Source organism: Carya illinoinensis, chromosome 10, assembly GCF_018687715.1.
Source record: "Carya illinoinensis cultivar Pawnee chromosome 10, C.illinoinensisPawnee_v1, whole genome shotgun sequence".
NCBI lineage: Eukaryota > Viridiplantae > Streptophyta > Magnoliopsida > Fagales > Juglandaceae > Carya > Carya illinoinensis.
Window position 1 is genome coordinate 2,350,115 of NC_056761.1, and position 25,658 is coordinate 2,375,772.

Below are 25,658 nucleotides of genomic sequence, written 5' to 3' on the forward strand. Positions count from 1 at the left end.
ATTTAATTTTTTTAAATATTAAAATAAAATTAATATTAAAAAATTATATTATAATAATATTTTATTCAACTTTCAATAAAACATTTCATTTTATTTTATTTAAATTAAACTGTATAACTAAACGAAGTTAATAGGCAAAAACTTCTGCATAAACAAATGTTATTAACTGATTAAGTGATAATTTCATTGTATTATATGGCCAAAAGAGAGGCAGGCAGGGAAAGATAAAAAATAAATAAAAATAAAAAATAAAAAAATAGTTACTCGTATTTAATAAATAAAATATATATATATATATATATATAAACAAAAATTTAGTCATACTTTGTATTTTAATTTATTTTTTCTGAATTTTTAGAATATTTAGTGCTCACCAACTTCTTCCAAACTTAACGAGGAAGAAAGAGATATTTTCTATGGTATGAGATTCTGAATACGGCCAGGAGTACTTGTTCAAACTTCATATCCCATTTTCCAAAGTTTCCAGGACTTTTGAAATCTTCCCGTTCAAAGCCTTTCTATACGGAAAAATGATTTAAAGTATGTAAATCATATTTTCTTAAAAAAAAAAGTAAAGACATATAAAAAAAAAAATCAAGATATTATAAACTATATCAAACAGTACTCATTTATCTATCATATGTCTCAATCTCCATTTTACAGTCAAAACTACGTAAATTGCCCAGCAAGCACTCTAAAAGGCAGTTAAAGACCAGCAAATTACAATAAAGTCTTCGACGTACCTTCTGTCAGTTTTCTTGAGTGGCTTTTCCTTCTGGCGTGAAAGAACGATTCTCAATGTGGTTTTTTCCACATTGACCAGGTCACTAATTTCGTTAATCTTTAGCGTCTCATGGCTAAAATAAATCAATGTGGACCATGCAATGTAGTCCAGTCGACCGACAGGATTTCGAAGTTCAGTTCAAGGCATTAACAACATGTCAAAGATAATCCAACGTACACACCAAGTGTGCTTGTAAGAAAATTTTTCTTATTGTCTATTGATGGACGTCGTATGTACGAGTTTTGCTATTTTTAATAAATATGAAGTGGATCAAATATTTTTTAAATTAGAAAATATCTGTCCAAGAGAAACTATAAGATACTGTTTAGATAGTGAGATAAGATAAAATAATTTTAGATAAAAATTAAAAGTTAAATAAAATATTATTAAAATATTAATTTTTAATATTATTATTATTTTAAGATTTAAAAATTTTAAATTATTTATTATATTTTATGTAAGAATTTAAAAAAATTATAATGATAAGATAAAATAAAATAAAACAATTTTAATATCCAAACGGTTGCTATTCTGAAGAGAACTTCGATTCCATGATGAATAAAATTATGTGTACACAAAAAGTAGAAAAAAAGAAAGCGTACTTGCAATTTATGGAACTTTTAACTTTCAGCTTTGCTTGAGGTATCTGCCAGATTTGACGTCTCCATTCCCCTTGAGTATCTTTGTTCTTGATGTGGGCTTCGTACGTCCAAGCCATTTGCTGTATTTGAAATCTCCATATTCTCTTCAATATCCTTGTTCGTGATGTGGACTTCGAATGGTCTCCACTTTGCCTCGATGTCCTTGACTTTAGATGTTAAAGATCTCATGTCTCGAGCTTCTGCTAGCTGACCAGATGATGCTGCCTGGCACAAAGCATGAAAAATATTATATTGATGTAAAAGGGAGCAGCTTTTATCTCAATGCTAGTTTTCCAAGTTACTTGCTTCTGAGCATTTCAATTCTAATCCCATTTGCGATCATCAAGCAAGTATGCATAAAATAGTTTTAACTTGTGGCGAGGTAATGGCCATTAACACTTTTAAAGTGTTACTTTTCCCTGCCATCTAGTTTCGCGAGTTCAATTGAGTGTAGCTTTCAAGTACAAACTCGTATACACCTTAAAGCTTACCTTTTCTGGTTGCTCCGCCCATCGTTTCAGATCCTCCATAGATGCTTCTTTGTGAATGCCTTGAAGAATATATAGCAAGTGCGAACTGAGGGTATCTGAACAATGTTGTTCGATCATACAGTAAGGTATCGTTGATTGACAACCCACTGCATACAAAGGGCAGTTCGCAAGCTTCATTGGACAGACAGTTATGCAATGCCTGTCCATCTCGCGTCTGATGATCCTGTCTGAGCACTTCTGCTCACATTGAATTATCTTGAAGGGACAAACTGCATCATGCTTGTCCAAGTGAAGCGCACAAAATCTGGCATTACAACCCTCATTTGTGCAGGTCATAGATCTAAAGCTGAAGTGGTGAACATGTGCATCAAGTTCTTCAGCAGAGTCGAATTTCATGTTGCAGTGAAATGCATTTTTGAGCAAAGTCTGTGCAATTGCTTCCCTCCCATCCAACAACCAAAACCCATTTATTTCCATCTCTTGAATAAAATCATCTACCTTGTCTTCTCTCTTTTCACTCAGTAGCCATCCTGAAACCCGACTAAACAAGTTCCTCTTTGAACTTGAAAAGTCATCAACAAAATCGGAAATAATATCAAAGGGATGGTCAGATGCTTCTGCCTCCGGACCACCTTCTAAGATAATAAATTCAGTGACGAAATTTCCACTTCTCTGAGAAAGATAGTCCACCAGTTCTTTTCTGGTATCAACAGCTACAGAAGCGGGGCTCCTGAACATATCACCCGTTGTGTTGTCAACACAAGCTGTAGCTAATCCTAGGATGAACACTAGAGCTATCTTGTGAACTATTTCTGTGTCATAGAGATCGCACTTGAACAATGGACTTCCCTCTTGCTCGTCTTCAATTGTCTCTGGTACATGTTCCACAGTAGTCGTAGGAAGATCCATCCCCAAATACACCTAGAAACAACTTCTAAAATCATTGCCAGATAGGAGAAATTAGAATATGCTTGTCAGCAACTAACTAGGAAGAACATAACAAAAAGAAAAGGAACATTATATAGATCCAATCATCCATCAACGACCAGGGAGCATACCTTTCAGAATTTATTAAATACATACATAAAAAAAGTTGAGAAAAAGCCTATTTTTTCCAGGTAAGGCTATCGTCTTCTTAATGACTCATCGGTTGCTAGTTTTTGTCAGATTTCTTTTGACGGTAGACTTGATCAAAATTATGCAACCAACATTATGCGCTCCACAAGCATCCTAAAGAGCATGAAAAATTTGCAGTGTCAATCAAGAAAAGAAAATGTATGCGTACAGATCATGGTAGACTTGATCATCTGCCCCCATTACACTAAATCACTTATCAAATCGACAGTTTCCCCAAAGTTTCTTCATCATAAATTTAACCATCCTTAAAATTCCTTGTGGTTCTCCAAATTTCTAGATAGCATAGCGTAAATGGACTAAGATGTTCGGAATTTCTATCGCTTTCAATGGCTATCAATGGTTTCGCATTTTTAAGCAATTAACTAGCATACATATGCTCGAATTTCTCCAAAATCTTCTTTTAGAAATTGTAAATTCCCATGTAAATCAAATAGAATTCAAATAAACTTATTTTTAAAAAAAGAAAAAAAAGAAGAAGAAGAAAACTGATGGCGTGACATTCAGGAACCAAACATCACACTGACTCTGAAAAATAACAAACTAACCAGACGTACCTGGCAGCAATGATCAGGCGCCGAGAGAAAATCGATTGAATCGAACTTATCCACTCATTTGATTGAAAGGAAAGGTGTGAAGGAGCACTTCCTCAAAATAATAGAAGACAAATAGTTTAGGAACAGGAATTTATACTTTGTACTACATATCGTAAATTTATATTTCCTAAAAAAGTATTGTAAATTTATTTTTATAATATAAAATATATGTAATAAACAGTAATGTCAAATATAGTTATTAGTTGTACAGACATTGCGCACTACTTTAAAAAAAAGTGTAGGAGTTTATTATTAAAAAATTAATTTTTTTCATGTGTTTCTCATATTTATTTAATTTTTTTAAGAAAATTCATAATATTTATATTCTATAATTATAAATATTAATTTTTTATAATAAATTACATAAAATTTTATGAATTTATTTTAATATATAGAATACGTCTGTATATGTTACAGTATTTTTAGGTTTGTTCGTTGGGTTGGATAAATAGGCTTTCCTAAAATTGATGTCGATTTCCCAGTATCTTAAACGTTTGGGTCTTGCATTTGGGTTATTAACTTATTACCCATTTAATGGGCTTGGCTTACTGTCACATAAACCACGAGATCTGTATTTCGGACGGCAGGAGTTTAGCAAGCCCCAGGGTTGTTCAGAGCAAATCAGAACAGGGTCGAAATTGATACAGAGCGTCAAATTCCTTCCTGTTGTCTGTCAAAAACAGGGTTGTACCGTGCAAATCAGAACCCTAGAAGATTTCTCCCTCACCCCAGCCCCTTCAGTCCCTCACTCCAGAAACCCTCGAAGATCTCTCCCTCAACGAAGACCCCAGCCCCATCTCCCTCACCCCCTTCAGTGAGAATGCTGGCGATGATCCTGGTAACGCTGATGAGATGGAGTTTGCAGTTGGTACGAGCATCCCAACACAATCCGACACTAGAATGAATGAAGAGCAAAGGCAATATCATATTTTCCACTGTAGCGTGCAGTTTTCATGAAAAATTCTATTTGCAGTCCCGTCCGGTGACTGCTATGCAGTATGCAGACCTCACTTAAACAAAACGATTCGTTTCGTTTAAGTGAGGAAATAACGCTGGCCCCTATGATTGAATCCCCCTTCGCACGTCTCTAAGTCCTAAGCCCCTTCGCAGCCCCCTCGATTCTCCAAGCCAGTTCGCCGCTCGCCGTTTGCCATTCGCCGTTCGCCATCGCCCCTTCGAACGACTGAGAAGAGCACTGCCTTCGTCGTCTCACCTTCGCTGTAGCCCCTTCTACTTCGGCCTGGAACTCCCTTCGCCTTCGTCGGCTCTGCTACCTTCAACATTGCTGTAGTCCGCCCTCAACAAGGTATGGGCATGCGGTTTATGGAATAAACTGATTTATGCCAATGAGTTTAAAATTTTTGGAATAAACTGATTTATGCCAATGAGCTTGAAATTTATGGAATAAATTGATATATGTTAGGAACCTGTTGAGAATTGTTGTAATGTAACAAGGAAACGAATGGAAGATGGAATGATGTTTGGTGTAATACAAATGACATAAGCCTGGAAGATGTTTGTAAGAATCTAAGACTATTTGTCCGGTGGATTCAGCTGTACAAGAGCTAAGCTCTTTTATCATTAGACTGAATCTAAACTTGCTTCCATTCTAGACCAAGTGAAGTCGCTTGAAATTCCTCTAGCTTAACTCTTTGATTTGATGGCATGAATCACTTGAGTTTGTAGAAGTTGTTGGTGATGTGGTTCTTTTGGCAGTATACTCAGAAATATTGTTGGAAGTTCTTCCATTCCAGACCAAGTGAAGTTGTTGGAGAAATTCACAATGGATGCTTGATTTCTTCTGGTTCATAATCGTGATCCAACTACCATGTGATCAAATATCACCACCTTATTCCATATCTTATTTTGGACAAAATTCTATTCTTTGAACCCTCTATTCCATAGAAATTATTTATGCACCCAGAATGATTTGAAAAGAAAAAAAAAAAGAAGAAGCACCCGGAACAACCACCCAGAACGATTGTGAATCAAAGTCTAAAAAGCAACCAGATTGATTAAAAAAAAAAAAAACCAACCCAGAACAAAAACATAAACGCCCAGAGAAAAGCACTTCGGGTTTAAGAACAATCTGATTTTTCTGATTTCAAGTTGTAAATTCCTTAGCTGTGGAGGAGGTCAGCGATGGTGGAGGAGAACAGCACTGCGATGGTGGAAGAGGTCGTCCCGTTGATGGTGGAGGAGGTCGCTGAGAGGGAAAAATTGCAGTTTTGATTTCTGAATTGTGGGCAGAGCAATGAAAGACTCGGGCTAATTTTGTCAATTCATTAACACACGTGCGCACGTGTAGGACTGCAAGGAAGTCCCAAATAGGGGACTGTATGTAGCTGCGCTCTAGTTTCATTCTTTCAAGAAAAGATGGTTTATCAAAAAATTCTGATAAACCTTGCACCTGTCAAAAATTTCGAATTTCCCTTTGGTCTTCTTTTCCCTTAAGGTGTGATGGAGCTTAAATATTCCAATTTGAAGGTTTTCAAATGCTATGCAGAAAAAGTTGTAATTGAGTTCATTTACATCTACTGTCTAATGCTCCCTGCTTGCCATGAGTTATGTAGATTGCTTTTTTTGGGTGGTCTATTTGTGTTTATGTAATTGAGTTCATTGGCTGTTCTTATGTTGCTACAGACAAAAGCTGAGATGTCTAGAGGTAGCCTTGATAGAATATCGTGAATCCCTTGAAGAGCGGGGAATCAAAAGTTTGGATGAAATTGAGAAGAAGGTTGCTATCTGTCGGCATAGCTACAGTCGGAATATGGATTATTAGATTCTGATGGCAGTTCTTTATGGAACAGCAAGTGCTCTCATTTTGTGAACAGGCAAGGTTTGACATGGTTGAATTTGAGCATCTCTGTCCATTCATATTGTCTTGTTTACTATTCTCTACTATATATAGGTTTATCTATTGCTTTCCATGCCTTTTAATTCTATCATGATGTAAGAATTGGGATGACAACTATTTCAACAAGTTGCTAAGAAAACAAATTGGATTTCGATGAGAACTATTTCATAAATTTTTATTTTAGTCCTTGTTAGCTTCTGTGTTAACAGTTCTTTGCAAGTTGCAAGACTGAATTGGATTTGGTGTTTAACATGTTACAATAAAAGCAACCTATTCTTTGTAATGCTCCTGCTGGTTATGCAATTTCTATTATAATTTTGTTTTTTTAGAGCAGTTTCTATTATAAATTCTATGACTGTTAAGTATTTTTTTTAACTTAATGTCATTTGATTTGATTTGTGCTTAGTTGTAAGCATTGTAATTTGTTTTCTTAAATATTGCACAGCACATATTCAGGCTAAAACTCCTAATGTTTCATGCTCAGGGCTATTTTAATAAAATATTTTTCGTTTTACTTTGAAGCTGTAGCAAGAACATCCTCTGAGAGGAAGGACAGATGGAATGATGCCCAAGACGCTATAATTAACTGGTGTTTGGCGGCTATGATCATTCTACTGAAACTGTGTACAAATACCGGAGGCACTCCATGATCAAATGGAGCATAAAGATTTGGAGCCTCCTTTCCCTCCAAAATCATCTTCGCCAACGACCTTACCTAACGTTTGAACCCGTTACTCTACCGACCACTTTCCTCTTCCCTGCTAAATTTATCCAATCCTACGTTAAATTTGGCGGAGACCAACAAATTGCAACTATTCTAAGCTCAATCCATAAGGGGAGTTTAACACCCAGCTCTATATCCTACTCCAAGCTCCTCTCACAATGCATTGCTTCCAAGTCTGTAAGTTCAGGCATGGAAGTCCATGCCCATGTAGTTAGATTTGGATTATCTGAGGACCGGAATGTTAGGAACCATCTGGTAAATCTGTATTCAAAGTGTCGGTGTTTTGGGTATGCCCGGAAATTGGTTGAGGAAAGTACTGAACCGGATTTGGTTTCTTGGTCTGCTTTGATATCTGGGTATGCACAAAATGGGCTTGGTAAAGAAGCTATATGGGCCTTTCATGAGATGCACTTGTTGGGTGTCAAGTGCAACGAGTTTACATTTCCAAGTGTTCTTAAGGCGTGCTCTGTAACGAAGGATTTGGGGCTAGGGAAGCAGGTTCATGGGATTGTGGTGGTGACAGGGTTTGAATTCGATGTGTTTGTTGCAAATACTTTGATTGTATTGTACGCAAAATGTGAGGAGTTTCGGGATTCAAGGAGACTGTTTTATGCAATTCCAGAACAGGGTGTTGTTTCATGGAATGCATTGTTATCTTCTTATGTGCAGTGCGGTTTCTGTGGGGAAGCACTAGATTTGTTTCAGGAGATGGTTTTGAATGGAATTAGCCCAAATGAGTTTAGTTTGTCAAGTATACTGAGTGCTTGCTCGGGTTTGGGGAATGGTGGTCAAGGAAAGAAAATGCATGGGTATTTGGTAAAGCTTGGATATGATTATGATCCATTCTCAGCAAACGCACTTGTTGACATGTATGCAAAAGTAGGAGATATCGAAGATGCAATTATTGTTTTCGAGGAAATTGCACAACCTGATATTGTTTCCTGGAATGCTGTAATTGCTGGCTGCGTTTTTCATGGGAACCATGATTGGGCTTTGAAGTTATTTGGGCAAATGAGAAGGTCAGAAACACGTCCAAATATGTTTACCTTATCAAGTGCTCTTAAAGCTTGTGCTGGAATGGGGCTCAAAGAATTGGGTAGACAGTTGCACTCTAGATTGATAAAAATGGACACAGAATCAGATTTGTTTGTGGGTGTGGGTCTGGTAGATATGTACTCAAAGTGCCATATGATGCATGAAGCAAGGATGGTTTTTAATTTGATGCCAAACAAGGACTTGATTGCTTATAATGCTGTTATCTCTGGACATTCACACAATGGGGAAGACATGGAAGCTGTATCACTTTTTGCTGAGATGCATAAGGAAGGAATAGGATTCAACCAGACTACTTTATGCACAGTCCTCAAATCCACAGCTAGCTTGGAGGCTATCAATGTTTCTAGACAACTTCATGCGCTTTCAGTGAAATTTGGTTTTCATTCAGATATTTATGTCATAAACAGCATTCTTGATGCATATGGAAAGTGTAGTCATCTAGATGATGCAACCAGAACTTTTGAAGAATGCCCAATTGGAGATCTGGTGGCTTTCACATCCATGATCACTGCTTATTCTCAGTATGGTCAAGGTGAGGAAGCTCTAAAGCTCTATTTGCAAATGCATGACATGGGGATCAAGCCAGACCCATTCGTCTGTAGTTCCCTTCTAAATGCTTGTGCAAATTTATCGGCATATGAACAAGGTAAACAGGTACATGTTCATGCTCTGAAGTTTGGGTTCATGTCTGATGTCTTTGCTGGAAATTCTATAGTTAACATGTACACAAAGTGTGGAAGCATAGACGATGCAGATCGTGCTTTCTCTGAGATACCCGAGAGAGGAATAGTATCATGGTCTGCAATGATCGGGGGACTTGCACAACACGGCCATGGGAAACGGGCCCTCCAATTGTTTAACCAGATGCTTAAAGATGATGTTTCCCCAAATCATATAACGTTAGTTAGTGTCCTTTGTGCATGCAATCATGGAGGTTTGGTAAGCGAAGCCAGAGAATATTTTGATTCAATGAGAGAGTTGTTTGGTATTGAACCAACGCAAGAGCATTATGCTTGTATGATTGATCTCCTTGGCCGTGCTGGGAAATTAGATGAAGCAATGGAACTTGTAAATACAATGCCATTTGAAGCTAATGCTTCGGTTTGGGGTGCCCTTCTTGGTGCTGCAAGAATCCATAAAAATGTTCATCTCGGCCGACATGCTGCTGAGATGCTCCTAACGCTTGAACCAGAGAAATCAGGTACCCATGTGCTTCTTGCAAACATTTATGCATCAGCTGGCATGTGGGAAAATGTTGCAAAGGTGAGAAGGCTTATGAAAGATAGCATGGTGAAGAAGGAACCTGGAATGAGTTGGATTGAGGTCAAAGACAAAGTATACACCTTTATAGTAGGAGATAGAAGCCATTCTAGAAGCAAGGAAATATATGCCAAACTTGATGAGCTCGCTGCCTTGATGAATAAAGCTGGCTATGTTCCAATGGTAGAGATTGACCTTCATGATCTGGAACAGAGTGAAAAGGAGCGGCTTCTGTTCCACCACAGTGAAAAACTTGCAGTGGCTTTTGGTTTAATTGCTACTCCACCAGGAGTTCCCATTAGGGTGAAGAAGAATCTTCGAATCTGCATTGACTGCCACACTGCATTCAAGTTCATTTGTAAAATTGTCTCAAGGGAGATTATCGTGAGAGACATCAATAGATTCCACCATTTTAAAGGAGGTTTGTGTTCTTGTGGAGATTATTGGTGATGATGCTCAAGACACTTCAAGAAAGCGGCATCGCAGCCAAAGCCAAAGTGAGAGCCCACCATGGACAGTGGTGGCGGTCCTGGACAGCTGGACAAATTTAAGAGGCAACCAACAAATAAAGGCTGTATGGAAGATGATTCCTATATGCATCATGTGGTGTTTGTGGCAAGAGTGTAATGAACAGACATTCAAGGACAATGAGAGATCGATGGAGGAACTAAGCTTTCTTTTTTAGAATTCTTTATAATTGGGCCATTGCCGTTGACTTTGCTAGCCTAGATTTACATGATTTTCTTATATCTATTGCTCCTACGTAGTTAGGACATTCATTGTACTGAACCTGGCTCTGCCTATTCTTTGATTAATATAATTTATTTACTTATCAGAAAAAAAAGATAGGAACAGGGAAAGGCACAGGGATAGAGATAGAATTCATGATTTTGAAAATGAGAGAGGGACGGAGCAGGACTATGAGAAGAGTGGAAGCAGAGAGAGGGATGACCATGAAAGAGATAGAGGCAGAGGAGGCAGAGAAAGAGACAGAGATAGGAGGAGACGGCCAAAGTTAGTTATTCCTGGGGGAGAATTGAAGTGGAATGTTTTGGAATGAAGATATGTCCATATAATTGGGTCAGAGAGACTGCCATAAAAAGAACGTGTCCACATTGCTATGAAAAGAAGCTTCCTTCCATTTCGTGTAATAAACCGTTAAATTGTATTTTAGCTAGATGTATTTGGATTCCAAATATACAACTTTGAATTTCTTTAACAATGATCCATGAGTAAGTTCTAAATTGCTTCAGGTTAGGTGTTAATACAACCTGATGTGTGGTCCATGCTCTTTTGTGGGGTTACAACTTACAAGCAGATCAATAAGTTCAATATTATACTTTTTCTCATGATTTTGTTGGTTTTTGCAACCAAAACATTTCCTGTGTTATGGTTTGCTGGTCTGAAGATCTACAAGGGCTATTAAGGACATTTACTTGACTCGACATTATCACATTGGGTAAGTTTTCAGTGTTTGCCTCTTATGGCTTTCCATATCCGAAAAGGTTTTTTTTTTTGTTTAAATTTGCTTTTACTTTTCTATTGGGTTTGGTTCAACTTCCACGTTTGGAATTTGCCCAATTGTTTGTCTTCACATTCTGTTGGATGTGTTGGGAGATATTTTCCCCTTTTTAATTAATTATATGCAATTGTTTCATGGGTGTTTGGTTGTCTCTATTGAAAGTGTTGAAGACACCGATGAAGAAATAAGAGTACTATGTTGAAGACAACAATGAAGTAATAAGAGTGTTGTGTTGAAGAACCCAATCAAGTAAGTAAGACTAATGTTCAGGATGGTCTTAGTGTACATGAAGATTCGAACGAAGTTGTTATGAATACATGGAGAGGAAGTTCAAGTGTTGAAGAATTTCATCTCAATTTTAAGCAGATATTTGTGCTTGCCTTGATCTTTGCATATTACTGAGTTTGAGGTTATACCTGTAACTTTTCCTATTAACAATCAACATGCATTTTTGGATTACATGAATTATATGTATCCTATCTTTGTGATGCTTACAATGATCATGGTGCAGGAAGCCACGTGGCTTTGGGTTTGTACAGTTTGTAGACCCAGCTGATGCAGCAGATGCCAAATATCATATGGTTGGTCAAATTCTTCTTGGTCGTGAATTGACTGTTGTATTTGCTGAGGAGAACAGAAAGAAGCCTGCAGGGGTAACGAATTGGGAACGGTCAATTTACTGCAGGGAGTGCTTGCCTTCAGTTGATGCTACTCTGATTGAGACCTTTCATAATGCATAATCAACATTTCCAAAAGGTTTACCGAGTCAACATTTCGAGAGAACGAAAACAAAAAAAAAAAGAAGGAAGAAAAATGTTTATGCGTTCTGAGGCCAGTGAATGGTATACAATATTTTTATAGAATTGATGCCATTCTCGAAGGAACATTTCCTCAAAATAATAGAAGACAAGTAGTCTAGGAACAGGAATATATACTTCACAGTACATATTGTAAATTTATATATCTTAAAAAAAATATTATAAAATTATTTTTATAATAAAATAAAGTAATGTTAGATACAGTCAAGATAAGCATTGTGCACTACTTTAAAAAACAAGCTGTATCTATAATTAGAAAATTAATTTTTTCATGTATATTTTATATTTATTCACTTTTTTTAAAAATAAAGATATGAAATTTATACATTTTATAATTATAAATATTATTTTTCTATAATAAATTACATAAAATTTTGTGAATTTATTTTAATATATAGAATACGTTTGTACATGCAACACTATTTTTAGGTTTGTTTGTTGGGTTGAATAAATAGGCTTTCCTAAAATTGATATGGATTTCCTAGTATCTTAAATGTTTGGGTCTTGCATTTGGGTTATTAACTTATTACCCATTTAATGGGCTTGGCGTGCGTACTGTTAATAGTCCGGCCTTCAATACTGATGGGCCTTGTTAAAACATGGAGGGAGACCCCTATTGTAAACCTCCAGATCTGTATATCGGACGGCTGGAGTTTTTTGAGCCCCATGACAAACCTATCTTAAGAAGAAGCTTCTCGAATAGAATATCATAAAGGCGTGTTTCTTCGCGGTCTCACGGAGAGGAAGAAGAATCGAGAAGATAGGGCTTCAAATTCCCTCCTGTTGTCTGTCAAAAACAGGGTTGTTCCGTGCAAATCAGAACCGTTTGTTCCTTTCTTCTCAGGTTTCTCTCTCTCTCTCTCTCTCTCTCTCTCTCTCTCTCTCTCTCTCTCTCGATTTGAAATTGATTTATCAGATCGTATGCGGTTGCTCGTATTTTTTCTGTTTTTTGAAGAATTATTTGATTTACACGGTATATCTCTTGGCTTATATGTTGATATTTGGTATTGATGGCTCTGTGTGTTTTTTCCAATTTTCGTTAATGTTGTTATTTGTAGTTGCTGCTGCTGTTAGGTTTAATTTTTGTTTCTTTTTTGGTTTCTAGTTCCCTTCTTTGTATTCGTTGGGTTTATGGTTACGCAATCGATTTATAAGATCGCGTATAGAAAAGAAATTAAAAAAAATAGAAAAGGAATTAGTTTACTCGATTTGACATATAATTTGTAATTTCATTTCCTTTTCGCAAATAAAATGTAATTTTTCTCTTTTCAAGATAGTGTGTTTTGATGCGAGGAATTAAGAATTATTATTTTCTTGTACTGTGGGTTACTTGCAATAGTGTGGGTTTTTTTAGCATTATTATTTATCTCGCATCTTGTATAATGATTTTTCTTACAATTACGATGGATATAATAATTCTCTTGAAAATCGTTGGAAACGAGTACAATGGACAGCCTGCGTGTTTTGGTTGTACGAAACGAATGTGTGTGTGGTTTCTTTATGTGTGAATATCTACGTGAGCACTGAAAACACATGTGCACTGTATATATCTCGACCTCAGTTTGTGAGCAATGTGCTGTGATCTGCCACTGAGAAGGTTGCTTGGTACTTGGATCTGCCCCCATTTTATTTTATTTTTCCATGTCATGGACATAATGGTTTGTTACAATTGATAGTTAATTATCATTTTCTGGCCACAGTAAATTTAAATGAGGGGCAGAAGCTACAGCTACAGTCCCCCACCAAGGGGTTACAGCCGAAGACGTCGAAGCCCCAGTCCCAGGGGTCGCTATGGTGGTCGTGGTAGAGATCTTCCTACAAGTCTTTTAGTTCGCAACCTTCGTCATGACTGCAGGTTTATTCTCTTGAATATTTTTTGGTTTGTACGACAGGATGAAAATGGTCAATAATTAATGGAACTCCCTGTGGATTCTGTAAATTACTCATTTGTGTTTTGAACCTCAGAAAACCATAGCATACGGGATTATATCAGCTTTTTTCTCTCACAAGGCTGGCGAAATTTGCAGCCGGTTAATGTTTTTTGGGGACTTGTTAAAAACTGAAGGGTCAAGTGATTTCTACTGCAGTCAACCTGAGCAAATTGTCCAATAATACTCCTATTTATTGTTGCAGCAACTGCTATTTGTTACAAATAGCTTAACAGGGAAATTATTGGTTTTCTTTCAAAAGAAGAAAAGGGACTTTGGTAATTTTGTCAATAGATTACTATCCCAGCATTAAGCTTCAGAAGACCTCTTAAAAGTGGCGGGTGTGTTTCTTATTTAGAAAATAAGGTTTTATTTCTTATCAATAAGCAGTTATGGATGTGTTTCTTTGAGGCTCAAAACATGTTTCCTGTTATGGGAGCTGTGGTAGCCAAATGGATTGAGCATTGGTTACAAGCAGATCAATAAGTTCAATATTATACTTTTGCTCATGATTTTATTAGTTTTTTGCAACCAAAACATTTCCTCTATTATGGTTTGCAGGTCTGAAGATCTACGAGGGCCATTTGGCCAGTTTGGTCCTCTCAAGGACATTTACTTGCCTCGAGATTATCACACTGGGTAAGTTTGCACAGTGTTTGCCTCTTATGGTTTTCCATATCTAAATTTTTTATTTTTTATTTTTTTATAATAAGATTTGCTTTTACTTTTCTATTTGGTTTAGTTGGACTTCCATGTTTGGAATTTGCCCTATTGTTTGTCCCCACATTTTCTTGGATGTTTTCCCCTTTTTAATTAATTATATGCAATTGGTTCATGGGTATTTGGTTGTTTTTATTGAAAGTGTTGAAGACACCAATGAAGTAATAAGAGTACTATGTTGAAGACAACAATGAAGTAATAAGAGTGTTGTGTTGAAGAGACCAATCAAGTAAGTAAGACTACTGTTCAGGATGGTCTTAGTGTACATGAAGATTCGAAGGAAGTTGGTTATGAATACATAGAGAGGAAGTTCAAGTGTTGAAGAATTTCATCTCAATTTTAACTTTGGCTTCAATGAGGTTAGCAGCCACTTGGTGTTTTCAGTTGTATTGTTTGTAGCTGATATTTGTGCTTGCCTTATTTACATGTTACTGGGTTGAGGTTATACCTGTAACTTTTCCTATCAACATACATTTTTGGATTACATGAATTATATGCATCCTGCCTTTGTGATGCTTACAATGGTCATGGTGCAGGGAGCCACGTGGCTTTGGGTTTGTACAGTTTGTAGACCCAGCTGATGCAGCAGATGCCAAATATCATATGGATGGTCAAATTCTTCTTGGTCGTGAATTGACTGTTGTATTTGCTGAGGAGAACAGAAAGAAGCCTGCAGAAATGAGGGCTAGAGAACGTTATCGGTAAGTATTCTGTCATCAGGGGTAATGAATTGTGAACGGTCAATTTACTGCAGGGATTGCTTGCCTTCAGTTGATCTACTATGATTGAGACCTTTCATGATACATAATCAACACTTCCAAAAGGTTTACCGAGTCGATGTTTTATAAATGCTCCCTTTTTATTGGGGGGGAGGAATGATCAAGTCAAGGTGCCTTTTCTAATGATTTAGTCTGAGTTTGGATACCAAAATCATCTCAATCCATCTCTTCTCGTTATAATTTTCACAAATTCTCACATATAATATAATAAACAATTTAATTTTTTTAAATTTCAAAATAATAATAATATTAAAAAATAATATTCTAATAATATTTTATTCAACTTTTAACTTATAAAAAAAAATTGTATTTTATTAAATTTTCAACTATCATCTAAAATTATTTTTTCTTATCTCAATATTTAAACCCCACTTTAAGGGGTTTGCTTTATGTTGTTTTCATGTTAAATTTATTTAAGATTTGATGCTAACGCACCAAAATAAATCTATTCAGTAGGTCTTTTATATAATCTGAAAAGTATTTTTCCAATGCCAAGAGTATTCGAAAATATTTGTTTTAGGTGTTTGGCAGTGTTTCATGCATCAAAAGTCTGACATACATGCTTTGCACTTCTGTCATATTATGATGTGTGGTTTTTTTTTTTTTTTTTTTAACCCTCTGTTAGGGGTCAGTCATATGAACGTAGGCGGTCTCCCCTTCGCTATTCTCGATCACCACGCTATGCACGGACTTATTCTCGCAGTCCTGATTATTATTCCCCTTCCCCAAGACGGCGGCACTACTCAAGGTTCATATTAGTTTCCAACTTTATTGAAATATTCTCCAATATGGTAGACCTAAATGTGTCTTACTAATATTCAGGTCGATTTCGCCTAGAAACAGGAGCTACAGGGAGAGATCATACTCGAGGTCACCTTATGCGTCAAGGAGCCGGAGCCGTAGCCGCAGCTTTAGTAGGAGCCGCAGTCGAAGCCAGGATTACTCTGGTTGACTAGTTAATAGGAATTTCCGGAGCCTAGTATTTGATCAAAAGTAGGAAAGCGTCTGTGTTAGAAGTTTAACTTCGAGTGCGTGCTTTGATGCATTGATAATAAAGTTAATCTCAGGAGTTTCTAAAGAAGATCGACTTTCTAGGCTGGTGTAGACCATGCCGTCTTGCCTTACCGGTTATTGTTGTTTTGACTGTACTGATAGGTAATTCTAGGGGTGTTATTATTCATCAAGTTATGACCAGTTGAACGTCTTGCTAGTGGGTGGCCCCTCATTTTAAGTTCACGTGTCAAGGACTTATTCCGCAGCCCATTAGAGCACATTAGCATAGCATGGCTATTTCATTAGGCAAATTTTGGCTAATATTCTACTTTTAACCTTTTGATTATCCTACTCGAAATCTAACTCTGTTGTTTTCATATTTTATATTTTAATCAATGGTCATAAAAAAGAAAATTTGTAATGTTTTAATTAAAATTCTAATTCTAATTATAATCATAATATGAGTTGGTCATATTTTACTGTTAGATCTTTGTACAATTCTTAATTATAATCTTAAAAAAAAAAAATGAAACTTTATTATATAAATGAAAAAATTCCTTTTCCTTTCGGCAATGGTTTGGAGTCGACCCAACCTCAGCAAAAAGTAATTATATTTTTATTAGATTGAATCCATTTATCACAAGAACCTTTTGTGTTCAGGCAAATTAAATAAATAAGCAAATCTTTAAAATGAATAATGCATAATCAGTCGCGAAATCCCAAATAGAAGGAAATTAGCAAATCAATATTGGGTTGGGATGAACATAATAATAATAAAAAATTATTCATCATCTATATGTTATATATATTTTTGATATATATATAGGTGTAGTGTAATAATAAATTGAGATGAAATGATTTTTCAATTCAGTGCTCTAAGTGACGTGGTCACATTCGTGATTCAGTTATTTTTTTTTTTTTTTTTTAAGAAGAAAAAAGAGAAGGACTTGCATTTATTATTTTGAAAATATCATTCCCTCCATTTAGGCAAATCATCTTTGAAATAGTTTTGATGTTGCAGCGAGATAAGTCAAAAGTTCTTCGCTCAAAGAAAAAAACAAAAACAAAAACCAAAAAAACGATAATAAAAAAGATCCGATCTCTATTTTATTTAAGGATCGTCGATGGTAGAGAAGATGCTCTTAGAGATTCTAGTTCTAAAACCTTGGTACTCTCTATAAGTAATTATACATAATATATATCGATATATAGAATATAACAGGATACACACGCGTTAGCCAGCAAAATTTATAAGCAGCAGTACATTGGGTTTGTGGTTGACGCATACGATAGCGCGCACACGCTTAGATCTCCACATGGCAGCCTGATTGCACGAGTCCCACGAACTCGTCTGGGACTTCTATCCTCTCCGGTTTACCGTTTTCCCCTTCCGCTAGAAAGAACCCTTGCTGTCCACCTTGGTAAGCCGACCCGGACAAAAAGGTTCTTCGACCTAACTGGATCCCACACGTTCCGACTCTTACTTCCGAGTTCGACTCCGCCCAGCAAAACATCTTCCCATCTTTTCCTACTCCAACGCACGACTTTGGGCACTGACTTGCCTTCCAGGCGTGCTCGACCCGCTTCCACTGACCCGTCCCGAGATCATACGACTCGGCGCTTTCTTCGAAGCCTCCTTGGTTCTCCGTCCTGTACCCGCTCACCACCACGAACTCGGACCCAATTACGACCCCTTCACACTCGTCTCGCTCCTGACTCATCGGAGCCAACTCCGCCCACTCGTCCTTCCTCACGTCGTAAACCCAGGCCGAGCTCAACGCGTTCTTGCTCTCGTCGTGTCCACCCGCGATGAAAACCCGCCCACCCAACTCACCAGCGGCGAAGAATGACCGATTCTGCGGCATGTCCTTGCCTTTCTTCCACCGCCGAGTCGTGAAGTCGTACACGAACACATCCTTTACCGGCTCGTAACTCACCGGGTCCCACCCTGCCATGACCACAAGCTTGCCCTCCGAGCTCGTCACCTGACAGAACAACGGAAATCCATTCGGGTACTTGGGAACTGGGTCAATCCGGTCCCAAATCCCACTAATGGGGTCAAATACAGACACCCCATAAGCTGGGGGTCCAACCGGCTTGGTCTCATCGGAACCAGACCGAACCGGGAGTGACTGAACCAAGCAAGCCGCTTTACGGGTATGCCCAGTCTGCTTTCTGTGGTAGTAGAAGTCCTTACTATGAAGAAGCTCTCGCCAGCGGTGACAAACTCTGGCAGCGACTCCATGAGTAGAGAAGTGCAGACGACTCAAGCACTCAAGCGCGAGTTCTTCCGGTATACCAGGAATCAACTCGATAGATTCAGAAATATACATTTAAGTGTTTGAAGAAAGTTCTCTGAGAGACTTTTAACAGATTGTAACCTCTAGAAGCCCGAGATTGATATTTATAGCGGAATAGCCGCACATAGACTCGACTCAGTCCGATGTTCCAGCGGAGAGAATGGGGGTTTTGACTGGCTGTTTAGTAGTTCCAGGCGGATAGCGGATAAGGGAAAGGGATAAACTCGATAGACATTTGTGGCGTGTGGAGGGGTCCCACAATGTGCAGATTGAAAAAAGCGATTGTAACTTGTAAGTGAATTATGAATACATACATAGGTGAAAAATATTACACATCATCTCACACCACATATTTTATATATTAAAATATTATTTTTTATTTTTTTATTTTTTATTTTATTTTATTTTTATTAAACTAATTAAATTATTCTATTTATTATCCACACACTACATATTTATTATAGAAAAAATAAAAAAAAAATTAAAATAAGTATGATGTATAAAGTGTGAGGATAACAAAAAGATTTTTCCTACATAGATATACAGCGAAAAGATAGGCGCAAAGCCCTGACCATCTTAACGGCTTATGCATATCTGAAAATAAGCTAACTTTTTAACTATTAGACATAAAAGCCATTGCATTGCATGATTACGCATTATCAAATATTTTGACTTTTAGCTTAAGTCTTGATAAAATGAAATTTTATCCTTATTATTTAAAGAAAAAATTTTGTTTTATTAATTATCCGTAACTCTCTCTATCTCTCTTTAAATAGTTGTTGAGTAGAATAAAATCTCAAAAAAAAAAAAAAGATAGAAAATATAAAAATTTGATTTGTAATTAAAACATTTATATAGAATTTTTGATAAGTTTAATTTGATATATTTCGTTATTATAATTAATGACAATTAAAAAAATATAATTTTTTAATTTATGATTTAATTATAATATGATTACTGATTAACATATAATATGTAGAATAATAAAATATGATAAAATAAAATAAATTAATAATTAAAAAAATTAAATATTTTTTAAATTATTAATTAATCATTACTATATAATAAAGAAATAGATAATCTAACGTGAAGATTTGATATGAATAGTTAAAATTAAATTTATCTTCTATTATTGTATTATTATATAATAAAAGAATAATTATTTTAATACGGAGATTTATATAAATAAAATAACTAAAATTTAAATTAATCTTATATTTATTAAAATTATCAATTACATATGTATATTCCATTAATAATGCTTTGGATAAAACTTTCGTTATAAACTCATCATCAGACATCAAGTCATGATAGAGATGTCGGTTGATACCTTGAAATTTTGGTTGTTTATCGATCAAATCAAAGGGCCATGTGATCTTATAATTTTTTAACAATGTATAGGTGTTTCCGCTTTCTTCCTCAAATCACATATAATCGAAGAATTTTGCTTATAAGCATGTTTTCTAATCTACAAGGCAATCACATTAGGTAGGACTAGGATGTTTATAAATAATACATTAATTCAAAATAAATAATAACGTCTATATACTAACTCCTAAGTAGTAAAACTATGTATAATCATAATTTGTAAAATGAAGTTTACAAAATGATATAAAATTAATTTACATCTATCTGTAAGCTATTTTTTTTAAATGTTGAGATGAGATTAAATGAAATAAAATGAAATCTGTGAATATAATAAAATAATTTGAGTTAAAGATAGTTTATGAAATTTTGAAAAAAATATCCCTTAAAATTATAAATGTAATTTCTCTTTTATTATTTTTTTTTAATAAACAATTTACTTAAAAAGATTTTTTTGAGCTTTGACTGTGACAGCAAATATCCCTTGGTATTAATCTTTTTTTTTTTTTTTTTTTTTTTGTAGTCTCCTAGGTATTAATATTCTAAATGTAAGAGTAGTACCAAACCAATAAGTACTCAAATTTATAATTCTTTATGATTGATGCAAAGTCAGCGATATTATTATTAATACTAAACTTGAATAGTAGGTATACAGAATTATTTATTTTAACAATCTCTTACCTTTTTGATTGAGAAGAGAATATTATTAATTTGTTTCGTCATTTATTAATGAGTTATGCTATACTAAGGCCTCATACACAGCACATGACCTCTTTGAGTGGTTGTCAACGTGTATTTTTTTATTTTAAGTTAAACGCCCCTATAATGTAAAAACCAACAAAATTCCAAATCTCTTGTGAAATGATGAGTTCGACGATTACTTAGGGAAACTACTCCTCGTAAGAGTTTATTCTCTTTGTAGAGAGGTGTGAGAGTTTCTTTGTTTGTGCTAAGAAAATTTGTAGAGATGTAAAGTTTCTTTTCTTAATCAGCAACTTGTGAGAGTTTCTCCTTCACAGCTGTTTATCAATTGAAAAAGAAAAGAAAGAAAAAAAAAATCATGCAAGCAAGCTGACTCCAACCCATATCACATATTATGAGAGTTGATTCTCTTCTAGTGCTTCTTGATTATGCCTGATGCAAGCTGACAAGATTCTCATGAGATAAACAAGAAAAAGTTGTGCCTTTCCATACTCAAGATAAAAAAGAATAATTAGAATAGGACAAGAAACAAATACAGAAGATAAATAGGCACTACAACAAATACAGCCTATTGCCGCCAATAGTTTTTGCAGCAATTGTGGAAAAAATTGCAGGTAATGACCTTTAAGCTACAGAAAATGACCGCCACAGCTTTGCCAATAATGAATTGCCAATTTAACTACCTATTTTGGCAATCTTATGAATTGACGAAAATGATGGTCTATCTTGGCAATTTATGCCGTTGGCATAAGACATTTAGTTTGTCAGTAATACGCCAAACAATCCTCCCAATCTCGAACACTAAACTCATTTCCTAGAATGCAACCTTGCCACTAATATGCTATCTCATCAATTCATAACTTGGGTATTGATGTTTTACCACAGATATAGGTTGTCCGTAATAGAAGGGTGTTGGGAACTTATGTCGCCAACGAAATGTAAATTTGGCAACTTGTATGACTCACAACTTCTTACTTGCGATGAGGTTAGGAAAGTAAGCACCGACTTCAATTGGCATTTCGTACAACTTGATTTCCTTGTAATACGTTAGTATTGGCAACTATGTGTTATGGAAAATAATTTTTAGCAGTAAATTTGGCTCATCAAGTCTGCCTTATAGCTGTTAACCTATATGGTCCAGATCATGAATTATTGGCAATTCAGCAAAGCCAAAAATATCCTTTATTGGCCATCTCATTCTTCGCTATAGCTCAATTGATTTGCAGCTTGCATTTACGTATATATTCCAAATACAACTACCTGCATTGTATTGCCAGTATTGAATGGTCCTGATGACCAATTGTTGCCAATAATCCTCATTTCCCAGAAAACCTCTCCATGTATTTGGAGTACTGGGAGATTTACCTGGCCGGCGTAGCAACAATGCATTTCAACCTACCAATATATACCTTATCTGTTTTTCCAGTACTACACTACAATTCCATATATCTGTATTTTATAAATATATATTATTGGTAAATTGTAGTACTAAGTGGATGATCCCCCCTTAGCCGCGCGCAGTACTACCTTTCCAAAATATCCATCAGATAAATCAAGATTTCAGTTTTACATATTACATTCCCATGGCAAAGAACAGAAAACAATTTGCCCTGAAATTACTAATCATGTATTTAATATATCACTTAGTTCTCCATTGGACATACAATATCCATCCAAATGCACCCTGGTCATCCGTGTGAACATATCCAAGAAACATAAACCCATTTTGTAAAACTATGATCATATCAACACATAGATCAACACCAGTCTCATAAATTTAATGATGATGCCAAAATTGGCATCCTGTTCCATCTGACATGCCCAACCAACAGAAATGTTATATGAGTCCCATATCTATGTCCCAAAACATAACTATTACATATCAATAATATATATTTATCAAGCTTCTAATCTCTTTCCTGGTCAAATGGATCTGTGGGGATCTTCACTCAAAAAAGCAACACCTCCATTTGTCCACATAGATGGCAAGGCTGGGCCCTCATTGTGTCTTGGTTTGACTGCCTGTTCATGTTAGCATCAAACTTTTCTCCCGCTGCCAGGCTTCAGACTCCCTGCACATATGCATTTTGCATAGCCTCATCATAATCCGAAACATGTATTTGGAATACTTCCATCCTAGGTGAGCTGAGAAATTATGTGCAGAATGACAATATTTCAGGATTACTGGTTACCCTATAACATCATGCAACAATCTGCACTCAACAACCACCACTTGGTAGTATTTTTATCCATCGCATGCAGACAAATTCTGTTAATCTAAAGAACTATATCAAGAGTGGAGGGAATACAAAACCCAAACAATTTAACTATTTTACTTGTAGCATTAGGGAAATCCTACACAATGAGGCATCAGATAAATTCCTAAGTAGCAAGGCTGATAAACCACAGAGAAGCAAAATAAATTTCCATCAGTTTTTAATCCAATCTAGGTAATCATTAATCATTTGTACTCTCAGCCACCAATTGCATGTATTTTTAACCAATCAGCCCAACTATTTAGTTGATCTAAACCATTGACAGTTCGAGTGGATATCCAAATTCACTCAAACTGTCAATGCTTATAGGGTTAACTTTGGGGGGGGGGGGGGGGGGGGGGGGGGAATCTCTCTGAATATGTGTCTGAAATAATGAATATTAACATCATGAAGCATTGGGAGTAAATTGCATACCTTAGTCAAGCTTTTTTGTGTGAAATGCATGGCAGCAACCGTTGGCACATTGTCAACCTATATACTATGCTGACTGTTAAACTAGACACAATGTAGAGACTGCCACCACATCCATATATGTGCATCATCAAAAGAAAGGACCAAAAGACATTAGTACTTCACGAATATAAGCAACTTGTTACTTCAACTACGACTTTCCAAAAAGATCAGTCAGCTGGGCAACAAAAAAGCCACACATTAACCGGATGCCTAGGCATCCATGTTAGTCTCCTGATGAGACTCTCTTTGATTGCATTCCAGGTCAGCTACACGATTGTTCATCGTACTCTGGTAGTCTTTAAACTGATTCTTGAAACTATGCAACTCATCTCTTAGCACCTCTAACTGGCTCTTGTACATATGTGCTTCATTCTTGTTCCTTTCATTCTCTTCAACAATCCTAACATAGTCCCTATTCTTGCGCAATGCTATTGAAGCCTCAGGTATAACCGAGTGTCCAAGTCCTGTTGCATATCCTGCTTTATATCCTAAAACCTCCTTGAAAGCTGCATTGCACTTCTCATTGTTGTTTTCAGTATTCACCTCAGTCTCATCCAATCGCTCAAGCATTAGTTTCTACATCCATGTGCCCAAGGGTAACACCATTAATGCCAGGCAACACTTACTTTAAGCCTAACCTTTAAAAAATTGACTCAACAGCAACTAGATAAACACTTACGTAGTTCTGTTCTGCTTGGCCAGTTATAAAGCATCCCTTCTTTCTTGACCAATGAACTTCTCTGTAAAACTGTATCAAGTTTGGGTCTTCTTCATTCTGCAACCATCAACACATTAGTTAGTTAGTTAGTGTGGATAAAATCGATTATGTCTTGTTACTTGAATCAGAAATTCAAGTAGACGTACCATTTCCTCCAATATTCGTACGAATGGCTTTCTCCCTCCTGTATGGTTGACATTTTGTTTCTGCCTATTTTTCTGGTTTCTCTTTGACATTTTCTGTGGGGCATTGACAGTCAAGAGATAATGATCTATTGCATTAAACTATTATTCAGTTTCTTTAGTAGCCTGAAAATTTCTGATATAGTTTTCCCTCTTATAAATAATAGTTTAAAGTATTTCAATTAAATATGGGCTTTAACCTCCAACTTATAGGCACGGATGGGGGTAATTGGAAACACCCTAGAGTGTCTATCTTAACCATGCACACTAATGTCAACTACAATATTTTAATTATGTTATTGAATATTGTAGTTGTACATGATGGTCTTCATGCCAAAATGCTGAAAATTGACAACACTTTTCTCTGTTAAGCACAAAATACTGGTTTAAATGGCCTATATGGATAACCCATGCAACACCACTTGTCATAAACAATCAACATAACCCAATACACATACCAGCAAAATGTGAGAGCAAAACCCTTCTGTCCGAAAACTGAGTACATGTAATCTGATTGGGAGTACAGCACACTTGCCTCATACATTCTAGGTTGATATAAGAGGTTATGCAAGTTGTAACACATTAGCTGGTGTAGATTGTGTAAACTTGTCTAAGATTATCTCTCTAGATTTACTAACATCCCCTATTGACACATCGCTTGAACATGCCTTAGTGTTTACAAATTACAACCATTTCCATGAATTTAACCCAACCACCCCTTGCAAGCATGCACCAAAATTAAAGAGACGGCTTTATCACTTTTTAAGTATTTCTAAACTAACTACCACCCAAGAACCAAGTCATTTGCATTTTGTGCCACTCCAGAAATTGCAAAATATACAAGGCAGTTTTCCATTTTTTAGTTAATCACATTGAAGGAGTTGTAACTAGTATAGAGATGATTCATATACCTCGAATTCTTCAGTTGACCACATCCTACATAGATGTTCCCATACGGGCTTCTCTACCCACGATGTCCCGCCAGAAAGGGCTGCTTCTTTCGACCCATACCTTATGTACTGCTTTCGCAATAAATAGTGAAATCCATTATATTTCCTTGCCACTGCATTTGTCACACACTCACGATGCGAACTTTGTGTCCAGTCCAGTTTAAAATCAGCCTACGATAACGTCAAGAAGTCAGTCCATTTCAAGTTCAACTATTTGTCTTGTTACAAAAAATACAGAAGTAGGATGTATATTCATATTTACATAACAATATGCTTGGTAGATGCAAACCCTACACTCTTGCTTGCTCTTACCTTAACACGGTCGATGAGCTCTTCTTTCTCCTCTTTGGGCACAGCTTGCATGCATCATGTTAGCATGAAGTCTCACGATCGTGGTCACCCGTCCAGA

General features: G+C 36.1%; 4 protein-coding genes and 1 long non-coding RNA gene across 18 annotated transcripts; 2 read left to right on the forward strand and 3 right to left on the reverse strand.

Annotated features, from left to right (window-relative positions):
• Positions 1–1,279: 1,279 nt before the first annotated feature.
• On the reverse strand, positions 1,280–3,699 carry LOC122279851. 4 transcript variants are annotated; one of them, XM_043090732.1, is made up of 3 exons: positions 3,608–3,699; positions 1,917–2,837; positions 1,280–1,650 (listed from the first exon to the last, which is right to left on the reverse strand). In XM_043090732.1, exons 2-3 carry the CDS (start codon positions 2,823–2,825, stop codon positions 1,405–1,407), a joined length of 1,155 nt encoding a protein of 384 aa, XP_042946666.1. In that variant the 5' UTR covers positions 2,826–2,837; positions 3,608–3,699; the 3' UTR covers positions 1,280–1,404. The 4 variants fall into 4 exon arrangements, with proteins under 4 accessions (XP_042946666.1, XP_042946665.1, XP_042946664.1 ...); XM_043090731.1 differs by having other exon boundaries at positions 1,917–2,850; positions 3,608–3,691; XM_043090730.1 differs by lacking the exon at positions 3,608–3,699 and adding an exon at positions 2,975–3,375.
• A 478-nt stretch (positions 3,700–4,177) lies between these two features.
• LOC122279258 (pentatricopeptide repeat-containing protein At5g04780, mitochondrial-like) lies at positions 4,178–11,879 on the forward strand. Of its 8 annotated transcripts, none has more exons than XM_043089750.1 (4): positions 4,178–4,952; positions 6,290–11,002; positions 11,228–11,474; positions 11,577–11,879. In XM_043089750.1, the coding sequence occupies exon 2, from the start codon at positions 7,150–7,152 to the stop codon at positions 9,991–9,993; it is 2,844 nt and encodes a 947-aa protein (XP_042945684.1). In that variant the 5' UTR covers positions 4,178–4,952; positions 6,290–7,149; the 3' UTR covers positions 9,994–11,002; positions 11,228–11,474; positions 11,577–11,879. The 8 variants fall into 8 exon arrangements, with proteins under 8 accessions (XP_042945684.1, XP_042945687.1, XP_042945682.1 ...); XM_043089753.1 differs by having other exon boundaries at positions 11,228–11,314; XM_043089748.1 differs by having other exon boundaries at positions 6,290–6,485; positions 7,026–11,474.
• A 579-nt stretch (positions 11,880–12,458) lies between these two features.
• LOC122279260 (serine/arginine-rich SC35-like splicing factor SCL33) lies at positions 12,459–16,520 on the forward strand. 4 transcript variants are annotated; one of them, XM_043089761.1, is made up of 6 exons: positions 12,459–12,727; positions 13,584–13,738; positions 14,373–14,450; positions 15,068–15,232; positions 15,936–16,058; positions 16,148–16,520. In XM_043089761.1, exons 2-6 carry the CDS (start codon positions 13,593–13,595, stop codon positions 16,260–16,262), a joined length of 627 nt encoding a protein of 208 aa, XP_042945695.1. In that variant the 5' UTR covers positions 12,459–12,727; positions 13,584–13,592; the 3' UTR covers positions 16,263–16,520. The 4 variants fall into 4 exon arrangements, with proteins under 4 accessions (XP_042945695.1, XP_042945696.1, XP_042945692.1 ...); XM_043089762.1 differs by having other exon boundaries at positions 12,468–12,727; positions 16,154–16,520; XM_043089758.1 differs by having other exon boundaries at positions 12,532–12,727; positions 16,133–16,520.
• Positions 16,521–17,385: 865 nt separating this feature from the next.
• Positions 17,386–18,838, reverse strand: LOC122279259 (F-box/kelch-repeat protein At1g15670-like). Its single transcript, XM_043089757.1, has one exon. It carries the CDS (start codon positions 18,634–18,636, stop codon positions 17,608–17,610), a length of 1,029 nt encoding a protein of 342 aa, XP_042945691.1. The 5' UTR covers positions 18,637–18,838; the 3' UTR covers positions 17,386–17,607.
• A 3,383-nt stretch (positions 18,839–22,221) lies between these two features.
• Positions 22,222–24,188, reverse strand: LOC122279261. The gene is made up of 3 exons (XR_006229537.1): positions 24,079–24,188; positions 23,361–23,975; positions 22,222–22,742 (listed from the first exon to the last, which is right to left on the reverse strand). It is a non-coding gene; the product is annotated as an uncharacterized LOC122279261 (long non-coding RNA).
• Positions 24,189–25,658: the final 1,470 nt, after the last annotated feature.

What these genes read in the sequence shown, in the direction of transcription:
- LOC122279851 (XM_043090732.1), bottom strand. Translation starts at nt 2,825, where the DNA reads ATGGATCTTCCTACGACTACTGTGGAACATGTACCAGAGACAATTGAA. An exon ending in GGGCGGAGCAACCAGAAAAG is followed by an intron (nt 1,651 to 1,916) that starts GTAAGCTTTAAG and finishes GCTTTGTGCCAG; the next exon opens with GCAGCATCATCTGGTCAGCT.
- LOC122279260 (XM_043089758.1), top strand. Translation starts at nt 13,593, where the DNA reads ATGAGGGGCAGAAGCTACAGCTACAGTCCCCCACCAAGGGGTTACAGC. An exon ending in CCTCGAGATTATCACACTGG is followed by an intron (nt 14,451 to 15,067) that starts GTAAGTTTGCAC and finishes GTCATGGTGCAG; the next exon opens with GGAGCCACGTGGCTTTGGGT. An exon ending in AGACGGCGGCACTACTCAAG is followed by an intron (nt 16,059 to 16,132) that starts GTTCATATTAGT and finishes ACTAATATTCAG; the next exon opens with GTCGATTTCGCCTAGAAACA.
- LOC122279258 (XM_043089752.1), top strand. Translation starts at nt 7,150, where the DNA reads ATGATCAAATGGAGCATAAAGATTTGGAGCCTCCTTTCCCTCCAAAAT.
- LOC122279259 (XM_043089757.1), bottom strand. Translation starts at nt 18,636, where the DNA reads ATGTATATTTCTGAATCTATCGAGTTGATTCCTGGTATACCGGAAGAA.